Source organism: Hyperolius riggenbachi, chromosome 9 (genome assembly GCF_040937935.1).
Source record: "Hyperolius riggenbachi isolate aHypRig1 chromosome 9, aHypRig1.pri, whole genome shotgun sequence".
NCBI classification, from domain to species: Eukaryota; Metazoa; Chordata; class Amphibia; order Anura; family Hyperoliidae; genus Hyperolius; species Hyperolius riggenbachi.
Window position 1 is genome coordinate 121,790,122 of NC_090654.1, and position 17,197 is coordinate 121,807,318.

The following is a 17,197-nucleotide window of genomic DNA, read 5'->3' on the forward strand; positions in this document are numbered from 1 at the left end:
AATTCCTACACCGGTTACCTGTTTTGGATGTAAATACCCTCAAATTAAATCTGGCATTCTGCAGTTAAAGCATATATGCATATGTAAAAGAGTCAAATAAACATTATGTTCTTTATTCAAAGTTCTAGTGCAAAGCAGTGAAAAAAAATTAGTACTTCAGTGGGAGGATTCCTTATGAATTTGAAACCCTGCTATTTTTATTTCCTTTATTGACCTTCATTGTTAACTATCAACTAACCATCAATGTGATAAACACATATGTATTCTGTCTTTTGTACAGGAAATGCACTACTTGTTGCCCCAGTGTTGGAACCTGGTGTTACTTCTCTTGACATTTTATTTCCTGGCACAGGAGAGGTACAGTATTCAATTTCATCAGATTAATGAACAGTAGAATATATGTTCCCTGTAAGCAGTATTTCCATATTTTAGAACGTGTGCAGTGTTGTGTGTTCTTCAAAACCTCATCGCAGACAAAAACATCAGGGTAACTAACACATAACACTTGCTGCCTACTCCAGAAATATACTTACCCAAACAGCTAGTTTCTTGCTTAAACCAACTTAAACTGAACTTTCTTTCCTGTTCTCTCTTCTCTGTTGTGTTGTACCTAAATGTCATTGTTACACAGCGTCATCTCACTTTTCTAGGCAGAGCTGCAGAATCTGTTTTCTCTGTTCTGTAGAGCTTTGCTGTCTTGCAAATTTTGATAATGACCTTACCTGCAGAGCTAATGTGGCATTTTAGCACTTTCGCCAGACCCTAAAGGGTTATCTCTAAGCTCCCAAGAGGAGGGTCTTTAACCACTTCAGCCTTCAGTGTTGTTTCACCTTATGCATCCAAGCAACTTTCACCTCCCATTCATTCGCCAATATCTTTATCACTGCTTATCACAATGAAATGATCTATATCTTGTTTTTTCTGCCACCATTTAGGCTTTCTTTAGATGGTACATTTTGCTAAAAATTATTTGATTATAAATCCATTTAAACAGGAATATTAAGAAAAAAAATGAAAACATAAATTATTTCTCAGTTGTCGGCCATTATAGTTTTAAAATAAAACTTGCTACTGTAATTAAAAATCACATATTTTATTTGCCCATTTGTCCCGGTTATTACACCATTTAAATTATGTCCCTATTGTTATAAACTGTTCTTATATCACCTTGCTTCGACACCAGTAACTTCTTACAGTTACGTCTCACAGACTGTGAGATCACTTGACTCTCCACACTCTCCACACTCCACACTCTTCTTGCTAACCTACGTTCCACTAAACTACCTATGTACAGCAAACATTATATCAGATTACATAAAGGAATAACATGCTTAGAGGTCCAAGTCGGCCTTGCGAGCTAGTGCAGAAGGAAGAAGCAGAAGTGAGTTCCCCATCGCTCGCTCCAGATTTAATACCGACTAGGAAAGAGTTAAATATGACATCATCTTCGCCACCCCCTATATCAGTCTATTGGTGGACCCACTCGTGGTGTCATCATACCCGCCTACTCGATTAATAATCAATGAGACATTTGACATACATGCAGGAATGTGAATATTTACAAAACATGACTGATGTTTATTGTTCCAGGCCCAGGTCAGGGAGACCTGCGGCCTTGTTCAGAACAGCTTCTTGGTATGTTCTAGTTCTGCTGACAGAACTGCAGATTTTCTCTCTTCAGAGAAAATCCCCTTAAAGGGCAGGTCTGCTCATCAAGCCTCTATCTATTTTAAAGGCATACACTGCGGACAAGCCTTTTACATAAAACTCAGGCCAAGTAACTGAGGCCTACTTAAATTATAACAATCCCCCCTAAAACGGCTTGACCCGCAGATCCCAGCGTCTGAACCTCCCAGTACCTGGTTTCTTTCTTTTATGTTTCACTTTTCGATGTTCGTGCTCACACAACTTCTCTGCTCTAGGCGGTTACCCCTGGAAGAGAGAGAGCAAGACCTCTTGGTCTTCCTGTAACCAGGCTCTCTGGGGAAGCCCTACTTCTAAGTCCCTCAATACCACATGCTCAGCATTTGTGTCACTTGCGTATCACTCACAAACTTGCATGACCACAGAAAAGTGAAACTCGTTTGGTTGTTACAAAACGGAGCAGTGCCAGGTGCCTTCTAAAAGAGCGCCTTTATACAATCAGCTCCTAGGTACTACTAAACCTATACCCGTAACCCTCTATATCCCTTAATTTAAACTATTGGTTCCGGAGATTGTTTATGAGGCACCAATCTCTGGACCGGTTAATTTATTTTACGTAATTTTAACCCGCAACCTCACCTGGATAATGATGCCTAAAGTTGTCATCCCCATCCAGACGACCAGTGGGTGTAGAAAGAACTTTGGAACTGCAGATGCCCCGTCCGAGTGTCCCTGGAACATCACCGGAACCTTTGTCCACCAGGGCAGACTGGAACTCACCTGCTCATTTTTGTGTTCTACCTCGTTAAGATCACCTGTTTGTTTAACCTTTGTAACAAAATGTGGTCGTCTTGGATCAAACCCTGTTCCCCTTTGTCCCATGTCGTGTTCTCTTTCAGGACGGGAACTACCCGTGAAGCTTTGACCTTCAGAGTTCTCTTAACAATTTGAGAAACAACGTCACCAAACCTGGATGACAGGATCCATATGGGATCTCCACTCACACAATATGTTCCCCTTGGAAACTCCCCCTTATCGGAACAATTATGAGAATATACCTTGAATGTATCACTAGACCTTATGTTAAAAAACCAAACCTTTCCTTCAGCCACCGGAACTATCGGTTGGGCTTCAGGGTGGATCTTTTGAATGGTAGCCTCGCCTTCTGCGTTATTGAGCCTGCAGGCTTCTTCACTAAATTTGACTTGCCCCGGCCAACGCAGATACTTCTGCAAGAATTGCCCGCATGAGGACAACTCTACTTGCTTCACCTCCCCGTCTAGCACCAAAAACGGTTGACCTCTCAGGTCCTGGTGTAAGACACGGGTTGAGGTGGGAACTAAGGAAGTAGCGGTGCCTAAAGGAATGTTGCACTGTTTCCATTTGTTCACCCAAACATCTCGAAGCTGCCATGCAAAAGATCCTTCTCCAGAAAAATTAATATACCTCCCCTTGTCCAATCTCTCGCTGACAAAATATGTCCCCAGCTGTCCTGATTGGACCTCTTCCCCCCTTATGTCCTGAGGCACAATATGTACCTGAGGTCGGGAAGACTGTACTCTCTGCAATCTTTCGATTAAGAGTACCTCATCACTTACCCAACTATCATGAGGATAAGCTGCTGCATATGGACTGTGTAATATCGTCCCCTGTTGTGACCCGTGTGGTGTGAATGGGGTTCCCTGTGTGGGCTTTCCCTCCCCCGGGACCACTCTCCCCACCCTCTTTGTCACCTGAAAATGTGGCTTGATCTCGATTGTTACTTCTTGTTTCGAGAACCACCCACCCTTGGCTTTCCAGCCTTTACGTGTGTATAGTTGTTTCAGAGGCACTCTCTGTTGGTAGCTCCAGAGTGTGATGTTGTCCCTTGCGTCTCTCTGGTATGAGAATTGACGCCTCCTGCTCGTTCCTCTCCAATCTGGAACCATCTCACTCTGCATAACCAAGACAAGGTACCCCTGAATCACACACTCCACCTTTTGCATGTACCCATTGTACTGCAATGTACCTTTTAACAAACCTTTGGATCGGTGCATTGATTCTGGGAGTGTGGCATTCAATAGCAGATTTACACTGCCATTAAATTCCCACTGCCCACACACTTGACCCTTCAGACCCTTCACCCGCCTTGTGCCATGAAATTTGCTTTCTCCTGGCACAAGTGCTCTTTTCCTCCGTCCCTGCATGGTCCATCTGTGCCAAGCGGAGGGAGGTGTGAAAGGATCAGTACCTTTGTCACCCAACATTAACATGCTTGGGCCTTGCATTCTCATTAACCCCTTATTATACATGAGAATGTCCTCTCTTCGTTCTCCTAGGACGGAATGGCAACCTAGGATCACCATCAGCACGGTACTCCTCATTATAAAAGCACCACCTTGGGAAAGAAAAACATTAGCAATTTGCACTATGCTTTGCTCAGACAGTTTTTTTAGATGTTTTCCGATCTCAGGAATCTCGTGTTTTAGTCTCTTTCCCATTTCAGGAATCTCGTGTTTTAGTCTCTGTTAGCTTGATTCCTTCCGAGGTGGCTGCACGATCACTTTAGCAGCAGTCAGACCTATGGATTCAACTCCCTGGTTTTAGTGAGTAGCCTCTCTCCAGCTGGGAGATGCAATGATCACGACACTTAAGTTGGTGAAAATGCATCTGAAATCTTTATTTACAGGTCAATCTTATATACACCCTGATGTAGGGGAAAGAACCAGGTTAAACCGGTGTGCCCATGTGAAGTAGTGGAGACAATAGAACAGACATGGTAGAGACAGCAAAAACAATAGCATGTGTTGTTCTGTAAACACTGGCAGAGGTAGAATTTGTGCATGTGTTAATTTCTCAATGGACCAGGTTTTTTAACAACAATGCGTGACTAGGTCTGAGTCTTCAGATCTCTGTCACAGTGGCTTGTATGGTAATATACCAACTGGGTATTGAAATACAGGTATTGTATTCTGTCTCTCAAAGGTGTCTGGAACTTCTAGAGTGTTAATTATTAATGTATCTGTAAAGCACTGTCTGGAGGAATGTGCTGCTGACTAGTTGGAGCAATGATGTCATTTTAAGATAGATTTGATGTGCTGTATATATTTTAATATCGGGGTGATTTAAGTCGCACATTAATAAAACCTTTCAACCCAACCTTTGATCCCAACCTTTTGTAAAAGGGCGGGATCACCCAGAGAACATCACCATGCGTCCTCCTGAGTATGTTCCCTGTGTGGTTGCTGTGGGTATGCAAGCCCTACACATGGATATGAGATTAGGAATGCACTGTGCACAACAGCATAGAATTATTATACACATGATTACCCCCACTATGGTGATTATCAGCTGTTGGATGAATGCAGTACCAGGCAACCACCCAAAAACCCAGTCCCACCAATTGCTACTGATATCTTCCTTGATTTCCTTTGCTAACTCACTTAGTGTTTTAATATGGCTTTGTATTGATTTGGAGTGATCACTCAGATTGAAACAACACATACCTTCAAAAGAATCACATCCCATGTTGTGCTTAAGCAAGAGGTAATCAATGGTCAGCCTATTTTGTAGTATTGCCTGTCTAGTGCCCTGGAGATCCATTAATAATTCAGCCAGAGCACTAGAGGTGTGGTTTAACCCTTTTGCAAGTGCACAAGCAACCCTACTCAGCTGTCTGTGATTTTCTGTAGCAAGGCCGGGGACTCCAACTAGGGATATGGCCAGAGCAATGTACTCAGCTTCAGAGAGCAACTGTACTGCTGAGTTACAGTCGCTTGGGAGAGTATATCCCAAGGATCTAGGGGATCGTGAGTGGGCAATTGATTTTGGGGGTAGTATCACTGAGAGGCGGGAAAGAGTACACGGTCCCCCTGTTATATTTCCTGGGACATATGTCCAGCTGTGAGCTCCACATGTCAGTAACCATCCCTTCGGGAGCTGGACGTTTTTTACATAGCTGGGTTGAACAATTGTATGGGTACAGGTCATATTGTTGGCAACTGACTTGCACGGGCGAGGCTCTAAACAGGTGGCATTATACTCTTTTGAATATGTAGGCTGGCGACCAGGTTGTGTGCACATGGGGATGTGACTTCTATCGCAGGTCATGTCATAACAAACCTCAGCGGAGGTTACATATCCTGTTTCTACCTCTACCATTGTTCTTGTGACTGCATATGAGGATACATTGCTACAATAAGCGTACAAATTTGGATGTGTGTATACATCAGTGTTCTCCATACTTGAGTCATCCCACACTGTACCATAATGCATTCGTAAAACATCAACTGGAGTGGGAACAGCTAGAAGACAGGTTGAGAATAAATCATGGGAACTGTAGTGGTCAGAAAGGCAAAAATCTGAAGAGTTCAATATGTTGATAGCAATGAATGCCCATATGTTGTCCTTGGTATCTAATAAGTTTGGTTTTAACTCCAAAGTGGAGACGTCAATGTCTCTTGCATTTATCACGTTCTTGGGTAAGGAGGGGCATATCGAGGGTAGGTCCTCAGGGTGGTGAGAACATGCTGCAAACAACCAGACCATGGTTGCCAGCATTGTGCCTGCTGCACAGAGTGCTATTGCTGCTTGAATGGGAACTCTTCCAGGAGTAGAGGTGTACATTGGCATTGTACTGATGCTTCCGTCTGGATCCAACTGGAACTCGTCTGATACCGGTCACTCGCTCTGGTCCGCGCGCGTGGGACCCAGAGGTGGGGCTTCCTTCAATCTCGATGCGTGGATCCACACAGGGGAGTCGTCTGTCAGCACCGCAGTTCTGGTCACTGCCTGGACTGTCGCAGGGGGTCCGTAGGGTGGGTCCAGCGACTTCAACTTATGGAGGGCCTTCACCAGGACTCTGTCTCCAGGTTTGAATGGGTGGGTCGGTGCACCTGTTGGCAAAGGAAACGAGAGCGAAATATCACCATAATCACTATTCAATTTTTCAATCAATTTTGCTACATATTCCTCTTGTATCTGCTGCAAGTCTCCAGGTATCAGAATTAATGGACTCGGTGTCCATGGGGTTGGGAAGGGTCTCCCCATCAAAATTTCGAAAGGAGATAACCTGGTTCTTGGGTCTGGAGTCATTCTGACTTCAGCAAGAATCGCAGGTAAGTACTGGTCCCACTTATGGTAGGTACCCTCCGTTGCCTTCCTCAGTTTGTCCTTCAGTGTGCGATTCATTCTTTCAACAACACCTGCACTCTGGGGGTGATATGGTATGTGGAACTTCCAATCTATAGCCAACTGTTCAGCTATGGACTGTGTTACCTTTGCAGTGAATGGGGTTCCATTGTCAGAGCTGATTCTGACCGGACAACCCCACCTGGGAATAATTTCTTTGCACAAAATCTTTGCTACAGTTTTTGCATCCTCTTTCCTTACCACAAAAGCCTCTGGCCATCTGCTGAATCTGTCAACAATTACCAAAATAATTTTACACCCGTTTGTTGCCTTTGGCATGTGTGTAAAATCGATTTGTAATTCCTGAAATGGCCCTTGTGGGGGCAGTAAGTGTTCATGGTGGCCTACTTTTTTACCTTGGACATTGTTTCTAGCACAAGTGAGACATCTTGAAATCATACTTTCTGTGACTTGTTTTAAATTTTCTGCACAAAACCTTTTACTTACCTCCTCCATTGTTTGCTTGAGTCCCTTGTGGCCTAAACCATGTATTTGTAGTATAAGAACAGGGGCTGCTACTTGAGGAATTCCTACCACTCCTCCTTTTGACCATAGACCGTTAGCGTCTTTGGTCAACCCTTGGGTCTCCCAATAAGTAATGTCTGCTGGTGTTGCAAATGCTTGGAGTTGGGACAGCATGACGTTATTTTCAGGTGTGAGCGGTACCAGCGGGGCATTTAGAAGAACCTCAGTTGCATGATTAAGTGTGACATGAGAAGCTGCTTTTGCATGCTTGTCTGCTAACCTGTTTCCCTGGGCAACTAGTGTCATTGAGGTTGTGTGCGCCTGGCACTTAATGACTGCAATGGCTTCTGGGAGTTGAATCGCTGCAAGAAGATTTGTAATGAGCTGTGCATGCGCAATTGGTTTACCTGCCGCTGTCGTGAACCCTCTATGCTGCCATATTACCCCAAAGTCGTGACACACGGAGAATGCGAATCTAGAGTCTGTGTACACATTTACTCGCTTGTTAGCCATGATTTCACAAGCTCTGGTGAGTGCGATTAACTCAGCAGCTTGTGCTGATGATACAGGAGCTGGCATGGCCTCCAGAACTGTATCAGGCAATTGTACAACTGCATAACCAGCATGAAATGTGTGATCATCTGGTCGTGTGCAGGAGCCATCTACAAAAACATCGTCTGCATCAGGAAAGGGGACGCTTTGTAGGGTGGGGCGGGGGCTTGTGGCAATGTGAATTCGTTCTGCACATTCATGTTGTTCTGATATCTCATCTTGTAGCCCCTTGAATCCTAGGAGAGAGTTCAAGAACAACATTGGTGCAGTTGTTGGTGCACAGTAGTGAACCTTGAGCCCTGGAGTGGTGGTAAGGATAACATCATATCCCGCCAACCGTTGGGCAGTCATGTGTTGTGTGGACAGATTTTTTAGGAGGTGAAGGACAGAGTGTGACATGTAGAGTGTTGTATGGAGAGGTGGTGAACTTTAGCACGTTCTGTTTGAGGAATGCCTCAATCATTGGCGCTAGAGCTTCTTCCTTTGCTTTCTGGATGGGATATTTTTTATCTGTGCCTGCTGGGTCTGTGTAGGCATTGGTTGGGCCTGGTCTGGGGGCGGGCAGGGGCAATCTCTAACGAAGTGCCCTGGTTGCTTACACCTGTAGCAGACACGTGAGTTTTGTCTGGGCCCTGCATGCTGCTGAAAGCTGCGCTTATCTGTATATCTCCCCCTATTGCCATGGCGGGGGTGGGGCTGGGAGTAATGAATACTATGAGCTGAAGACTTGGTGGTCTGCTTATGAACCTCAAAGCATCCTGCCGAGTCTTTAGCTATAGCCTGCTTCATTGTTTGTGTTGGGGTTAATGTTGGCCAGTTATATTCTGTTGTTAATTTAGTTAAGACAGGGTATAATGGCACATAAGGAGGCGGAGCAGAAGTTGGGGATACAATGGGGGCTTTGATCTGCTGCTTTTCAGTTACACAGCTAAGATCAGTCCAAAAAGTTCGCAATGATAACCATGCCTGCCCACAGGTTTTCATATAAGTTTTATCCCAGTTTGGATCTCCATGATACCATGGAAAAGCACCTATGTCATTTAGACACAACCCCTTTATCATGGTAACATGAAATTCTGAAAAAGATCCCTCTCTTGGAAATGGATCACTACATCTCATTCCCTCAGTCCAATTTGACATATTATCCACCCATGGGTCTGTATAAAATGAACCTAGACACCTCTGGACAAACATTTTAGGTGTTTCCCCAAATTCATTTTTGGGAGACACTTTCACCAGAGAGTGGTTCGCAGCAGACTTAGGAACATGCTTTTCAGTTCTAAACTTAAATTTCAAATTTCCCTTGGGCGTCCCCATACCTTGAGAGTTGCCCATTATACTAAGCTAAAAATACAATAAAAAACATAGAGTGAGATTAGCTGAGCTTGAAGGTTTATCTAGGGATGGTGATGTCAGTATTAGACTTTACTGGAAAACCTGGTCTCCAGCTTGTGTGATTCTTCTATACTTCTAATCAAGTTTATCTACATCTGATTTATGGTTTGACTTTTAACTATCCTCTGTGGACAAGATTATACCTTCAATCTCAGCTCAACCTCGCATACAATCTACACAAATCTATACAGTAACATGCAATCTTATATAACAACTAAAATTCACTTAAGCGACTATACAACAATATACAAGGTTTAGAGAGACTATTCACTATTTCACACAGTACTGCTTTCTTAATTGGGGCATCAGACCCGCTATTTACTTTAGGAATATCAGATTCCTGGGAGGCGCTACAGAAGCGCTTTCCGGGTTCTGCTAATCCGCTCTGACAGTATAGGGTGGTAATAATATATATAAAAAAAAATAGTATTACTCACCCTATACTGTGTATGGCGAATCCCTCTTCTCGACACCAAACTGTTAGCTTGATTCCTTCCGAGGTGGCTGCACGATCACTTTAGCAGCAGTCAGACCTATGGATTCAACTCCCTGGTTTTAGTGAGTAGCCTCTCTCCAGCTGGGAGATGCAATGATCACGACACTTAAGTTGGTGAAAATGCATCTGAAATCTTTATTTACAGGTCAATCTTATATACACCCTGATGTAGGGGAAAGAACCAGGTTAAACCGGTGTGCCCATGTGAAGTAGTGGAGACAATAGAACAGACATGGTAGAGACAGCAAAAACAATAGCATGTGTTGTTCTGTAAACACTGGCAGAGGTAGAATTTGTGCATGTGTTAATTTCTCAATGGACCAGGTTTTTTAACAACAATGCGTGACTAGGTCTGAGTCTTCAGATCTCTGTCACAGTGGCTTGTATGGTAATATACCAACTGGGTATTGAAATACAGGTATTGTATTCTGTCTCTCAAAGGTGTCTGGAACTTCTAGAGTGTTAATTATTAATGTATCTGTAAAGCACTGTCTGGAGGAATGTGCTGCTGACTAGTTGGAGCAATGATGTCATTTTAAGATAGATTTGATGTGCTGTATATATTTTAATATCGGGGTGATTTAAGTCGCACATTAATAAAACCTTTCAGTCTCTTTCCAATTTCAGGAATCTCGTGTTTTAGTCTCTTTCCAATCTCAGGAATCTCGTGTTTTAGTCTCTTTCCAATCTCAGGAATCTCGCTGTTCTCCAAGCTTAGATTGGCATCTGGAACCTTTCGCGTATCCGACTGACATCTCCAGCTTTGCTGCCAGCACGGCATCTGTCTCAAATCCATATTGCCAAACACCTGAAATCGAAATACAAACAAATCAATTCTTATTAATGATTTGGGATTCGCCCTGCGGCTTGTACTCTTTACACTTTAAATTGATCAATATATATCGTAATTGATCTCGCTGCTTTATGGTTCTCATGAACTCTGTTTACTCTTATTGGTAGATTGGAGTTAAACTTCACCCCCCTACCTCAGTACTATCCTCAGTACTTACCTGTTTAAAATATGCTCCCGCGGACTTCACCTATGGAAGCTCGCTTCACCTTTGGAAGCTCTCACCCCATTGCAGCTCACTCCACATCCCCCCTTATCTGTCCATGCGCGGCCGTCGCATGCACAGACTACGGATGCCACACCTGATGCTGCTTTGCAGGTGAGCCTGCAATGCTCTTACTCATTATCGCATTTACTTGTCTAGAACTTCATCGCGATACCAGCTCTGCTAGAAGTTCTGTGTGTTGTACCCTCTGATCAATGTTTGCCGTGCCACCACCTAAACTACCAAAAAAACTGGCTGCCTCCCTGTAGGAAGGGGCACTTTGCACTTAAACTACACAGGGTGCAGGGCTAAGCATACCAGCGTCACATGCCTGTATGCAGATCCCTGAATGCCCACTTGGTAGGTAGCCACATGGCAAACACCGTACTGATACACTGTCACTCTGTAAACGGCAATTCTATCATCTGTATAATTGCCCCATGAACTGCTGTCAGTCCTTGTTCTTTGTGCTACAATTGATAGGAGCTGGAAAAAAAAAACGCACACAAAAACAGCTCCAGCCCAGCATAGACCTCTCAGTCCAGCTCTGGCCCTGTTCACGACAAAACCGGAAAAAACGTTACCGCTCTGCAGAAGCGGCGACGGAAACCCGAATTGGTCAACTCCCTTTTTTCCAACTCCGGCACCCCCTTTGATGCGCTGTCCCCCTTTCCTTCTATTGGGAACTCATGCTGCACCACCCATTAAGGTGCCTCACTTACAGGAATAATCCCATAAGCAACACAGTACAGACCCATTTCCGATCTGTACTGCTCCGTGTGTCCCTGCACCGAGCTGGGAAACACTTCCTATTCTGGCATTCCTGTCCATGGACTCTGGGAAAAACTCTGGGGAAATACTTTGAAACCCGAGACACACAGTAGCATGTCTCTGTATTTCTCCCCCCCTCCCTTTCAGCTGCTCTGCCCGGAGCCGCGAGCACAGCCTGACGTGACGTGGATCCCCCAGCCCCTCCTCCCCCCTGCCATGACGTGTGGGGGCCATGACTCACGGGGGCGGGCTCTCTCCACTGCCGCCATTTTGAGTCCTGGACTGCCAGCCAAGATGGCCGCTCCCATAGCAGCCTCTCATTCCTATAGACCTAGGAGAGAGAACAAAACTCAAATAGAACATACATTTTTTTTATGCATCGTTACCCACAGCATCTATCCACAGTGCACAAAAATCAGCCTCAGCATTCCTTCACGTCTCAGCTGTAATCCGAACTGCAATCAGACATACGGATCCCCAGAGACGTAGGAATCTTTCTCACTCTATCACAGACATAACTAAGAACCGCCCGAGCGAGCTATACGACTCCAAACCACTGTAACTGTTTTAACTGTTAACATCCCAGCTAGAACTTCAACACAATACAGACATTGAAAAAACATGTTAGCAGCAGCACCGACTGGAAATGCGAGAAACGTGCAAAACATCTCACAAACAGAAAGACACTCGCTTTCCTCTTCTCTCCCTCTATCCCCTCTCTCCACAACTCATCTGCAGCTTATCTCAGCCATAACTCAGAACTATTACAGCACTATTACTGAGACGAACAACATTTATCAGTCTGACATGACTACAACATTAAACCTATATAACTTTTAGAACATTTATCAGCCCTGACTGGAACTAGATAAGCTTTACCTCTCACTACACTTTTCCACTACGCTCCTCTCTATCTCCTCCTGCTGCAGGGGACCCCCCCCCCCCCCCTGCTCTATCTGGACATTTTTCCCAGCCTCTGTAGAGACGGGGAGAGAAGAGAAGAGAGAAGAGAGAGAGAAGAGAGAAAAAAACCCAATCGACTTCTTTCCAGCAAACACATGCCTGAGACAAATGCAGAGATAACCACCACATAAATATGCAACACAGAAAACTTGAATCCGAAGAAAAAAACAAAGCACATAAACTCTGACAACACTTTCTGTATTTACATCGGAGCTGCACCTCTCCTCACCCCTCCCACCACGCACAGGAGAGATGAGAAGCCCGCAGCCTCCCCACTGCAATTAACACAGAATATACACATTAACACATTAACCTCCTCTCATACAATAAAGATAATGCAACACAACAACGTAAAACATACTTGCCTGAGCAGAAGACTTTGTAAGCCTGCGAATTCGACCAGCTTTTGGCAACTTTCCACGACACTGAGTGGATCTCTGGAACTACTGAGCGTCAGCTCTGTGTACCCACACTGGCTCAGCGGATCAATCTCCAGCGGCAGCTGCCAGCCGGCCTCGGAGCTTCCAGACACCTGCCACCCGGTTTAGGCTAGGACTGATGTGCACTTTCAGTCTAAGTTTAACATCCACGAGTGTCGCCGCCGGTTTTCTCGAATTGCAGCTGTGTGCTTGGCTCCCGCACACTCCCACTTATCAGTATCAGCTTGATAAGCTTTACCGTCTGCGTCCGTCTATTCCGCTTGTTTTGCTGTGGAATATCTTGAAACCATTTTTGGCCCCCGGCCCCGTCTGCCTGTATTGCTAGGCAGGGAAGGATTTCAGGCACCACTGTTATAAACTGTTCTTATATCACCTTGCTTCGACACCAGTAACTTCTTACAGTTACGTCTCACAGACTGTGAGATCACTTGACTCTCCACACTCCACACTCTTCTTGCTAACCTACGTTCCACTAAACTACCTATGTACAGCAAACATTATATCAGATTACATAAAGGAATAACATGCTTAGAGGTCCAAGTCGGCCTTGCGAGCTAGTGCAGAAGGAAGAAGCAGAAGTGAGTTCCCCATCGCTCGCTCCAGATTTAATACCGACTAGGAAAGAGTTAAATATGACATCATCTTCGCCACCCCCTATATCAGTCTATTGGTGGACCCACTCGTGGTGTCATCATACCCGCCTACTCGATTAATAATCAATGAGACATTTGACATACATGCAGGAATGTGAATATTTACAAAACATGACTGATGTTTATTGTTCCAGGCCCAGGTCAGGGAGACCTGCGGCCTTGTTCAGAACAGCTTCTTGGTATGTTCTAGTTCTGCTGACAGAACTGCAGATTTTCTCTCTTCAGAGAAAATCCCCTTAAAGGGCAGGTCTGCTCATCAAGCCTCTATCTATTTTAAAGGCATACACTGCGGACAAGCCTTTTACATAAAACTCAGGCCAAGTAACTGAGGCCTACTTAAATTATAACACCTATCACAATGTATGGCACCGATATTTTATTTGGAAATAAAGGTGCATTTTTTCAGTTTTGCGTCCGTCACTATTTACAAGCCCATAATTTAAAAAATAACAGTAATATACCTTTTTGACATACATATTAAAAAAGTTCAGTCCCTAAGGTAACTATTAATGTATTTTTTTTTTTATTGTATAGTTTTTAGTTTTTTTGCAAAAAAATAAAATATGTTTGTTTAACTATTGGGGAGTGTGGGAGGTAAGGGGCTAATTTTAAAAGTAAAAAAAATGTCATTATCTGGAAATTTTATTTTCCAGATGTAGTTTTACAATTTGGCCACACCTATCTTCCGTATGCATAGTATTACTACGCAAAACGGAAGCAATGCGTGGAAGGGTGGAACTGTCTCATAGACTGAGTCGGTCTTTCATAGGGGGACTTAGATCAATGAATGGGAACTAGGTTCCCATTCATTGATATCCGGACTAACAGAAGAGTGTAGAAAAAGTGTAGCATTTTAAACGTAGCAGCTACGTCTAGAATGCTTAAAAGACTTATGAGGCGAAAAATGTAAAAAAAAGTTATATACCTATTGTGTTTTATCATCCTTAGGGGACTCCATCCACACCCCCATTTCATTCCACTGTGTCTTTATTGTAACTCCCAGGCTCCGGGGGTGGTCCCGACCTGATCACTCGGGTCGTCCTCACCTTTCCCAATTAAGATGGCCTCCAGGTCCTGCCGCGACTGCGCAGTTGTCATAGCTACCAGTGTGGCTGCGCACCTTTGTGTCCTCCTCCAGTCCTGTCCTCTGTCCTGGTGGCCTTGTGGACATTAAGCACGCGAGACCACGAAGAACGAGGACAGGACTGGAGGAGGAAGAGCTGCGCAGCCGCACTTGCGACTATGAGAGTTCTAACTTGTTATAATGTTGTGTATTCCCAGGCTTATGGTGAGTGTTGCATGCTCATCTGTCAGGCTGGCGTGACTCCTCACCTCTTCCTGTGTCTTTGAATAGCCACCAGAAGCGCCTGTACCACAAGATGGTGTTGTTGAGTTCGGGCGTTTGCTCTGGCAATTCAGAAAGATGCAGGACACAGGAGGAGACTAGGTGTTGTGCCAGCATGACAGGTGAGCATGCAAAACTTGCCATGGGTCTGTGGGTTACATATATACTTGATAAATACATCATTTAGCATAAAAAGAAAAATACTAAAAGGCCAGTGACACTTTTATCTAAAGTAACTAGAAGAACTTTCCTGCTCCTCATACTTACTGGTGTAAACTCGTTATTTTTTGCAGTACTGGTACAACTTTAGGAAGTACGCCCGCATAAGGGGTCCTTCTAGACAAGAAGTGACCGTTACTATGGAAGAGGTGAGTCCTGAATACTGACATTTAACGCCTTGCTTTTTATATAATGTGATTATATTACAAGATTATAAACACTTTCTCATTTGGGCTCATTGACACAGTGGCTAGCAGTTGCTGTATTCTCTATGCTAAAGATTGGGTGCATAATCCTATTTCTTGCTCTGCAGATTCCAGTATTTCAGCGTGGTGGCTCCATTATTCCCATGCAAACAACAGTGGGCAAATCCTCAGCTTGGATGGAGGATTCGCCATATGAGTTACATGTAGCCCTGGATAGTAAGGTACACTGTTCTTTGAATGACCTTTGGAAGAGATGTCTTCCTGCTGGAATGATTATACTGTATATACTCAAGTATAAGCCCCTCCGAGGATAAGCCAACCCCAACTTTTGCCCACCCAAAAGCCAAATAATGAGAGACCCGAATATAAGCCGAACCCCAAATGCCTCCTACTAGCCTCCTCCTGAGTATGTAATGCAAAGTGTCTCCCCCTGTGCATGTGTGTGTTGGCTAGTGTATGTTCAGCAGATAACATGAATGTACAGCAGAGTATACTACGTGTATTCAGCAGTGTCCCTTTTCCACTAAAGTAATTACATTTTTGTCAATGTGAGCATAAGAAAACTGCATACCAAAGTGATGCTATGACCTTTCCAATAAGAAGCATTGCAATATGCATTATTATTTTGCAACATAATTTTACCTCAATGTGAAATCTGGCTCATCTCTCATATCAAGCAGTCAGGTTGAGGGATTTGTTCATCATTTGGAAGTTAAGGCAGTTTTCACACAAAATGCAGTGAATTCACCACCTGTCAGCTGGCCCCATGCATTGGCCGGGCACTTACCAGCGCTTGGCATGGATGTTGGAGAGGTGTCCCCCCAATAGAGCCACATCTGAGTGCAGCCATGACTGTGCTCAAGCACAAGTCACTCTTTTTCACTGGTTTACACCACCGCATACCAAATGAAACCATGGCATGTGTGTGTATGTATGTTTTACGCTCGTGGCCAGCTGGCACCCAGGAAGCTGAACTGCTCGACAAGCAAGCAGTACAACCTCGTGTGGAAACAGGACCTTAGGGAAACAAGATGTTAAAGTGGGAAAACCAACATTCTGGAAGAACTAATTCCAGAACTTATTCCCAATTAACTAATGAATGGTCATTGGCCATAGATATAGCTAAAGAAGATAAAGGAACCAATAACTAAAACTTGGTATACTCCAACTGGCTTTGGGTGAGTGGAGAGGTTGGGAGGGATACACACTAATTATCCTACCAGACAGGTTGGAGAACCAAGAGAATGCACAATCCAGGAGAAGACAGCATTTGAGGTAATAGTGCACAGCAATGTTGAATGATAGGAATAGTTCAAGGAGGAAAACAAGCGGAGTTAAAAAGAGGTGATAGGTCTATCTATCATGTTTAAATGAAGTGAAGAAGATACTATATAATAATCCCCGTATCTCTGCGTCCTTGTGTGTGTGTGTCCATGCTTTGCGCTGCTGCGCATGTGCCGCACGGACAGCCTTGACACAGGGAGTGGGCCGGGCATGTGCAGGTGCGTGTGTGCGCGAGCGGTGGGAGCACCCGCATGTGCACCCCAACTGTGTGGTGGTGGTCACAGGGGCGGGGGAGGGAGGAGAGGTCCTCCTTCCGACACAGACCTTGAGCCCGTTTTTAAACGGGCTTAGGTCTACTAGCAGCAGTATAAAGACATATGTGGAAAAGAGTTAGGATAGATATGAAGAAGGAAGATAAGTATTGTGAAAGGGTGTGGGGTCAACAGAACAGGTAGCTGATGAGTAGAGATGATAGTCTCTGTTCAAGTCAACTGAGTGAGATATGTTAGAGTTGAGATGGGGAGGAGTCATTTTAGAAAG

The 17,197-nt window shown here is 44.3% G+C and overlaps 1 protein-coding gene across 3 annotated transcripts in view; it reads left to right on the forward strand.

Moving 5' to 3' along the window:
* The window catches only part of GANC (glucosidase alpha, neutral C), a 93,555-nt gene that overhangs the window by 55,931 nt on the left and 20,427 nt on the right, over window positions 1-17,197 (forward strand). For all 3 annotated transcript variants that reach the window (XM_068253445.1, XM_068253447.1, XM_068253446.1), the window contains 3 exons: window positions 281-357; window positions 15,242-15,316; window positions 15,481-15,594. In XM_068253445.1, the coding sequence (XP_068109546.1) occupies window positions 281-357; window positions 15,242-15,316; window positions 15,481-15,594 (266 nt within the window). The remainder of the gene's footprint in view (window positions 1-280; window positions 358-15,241; window positions 15,317-15,480; window positions 15,595-17,197) is intronic.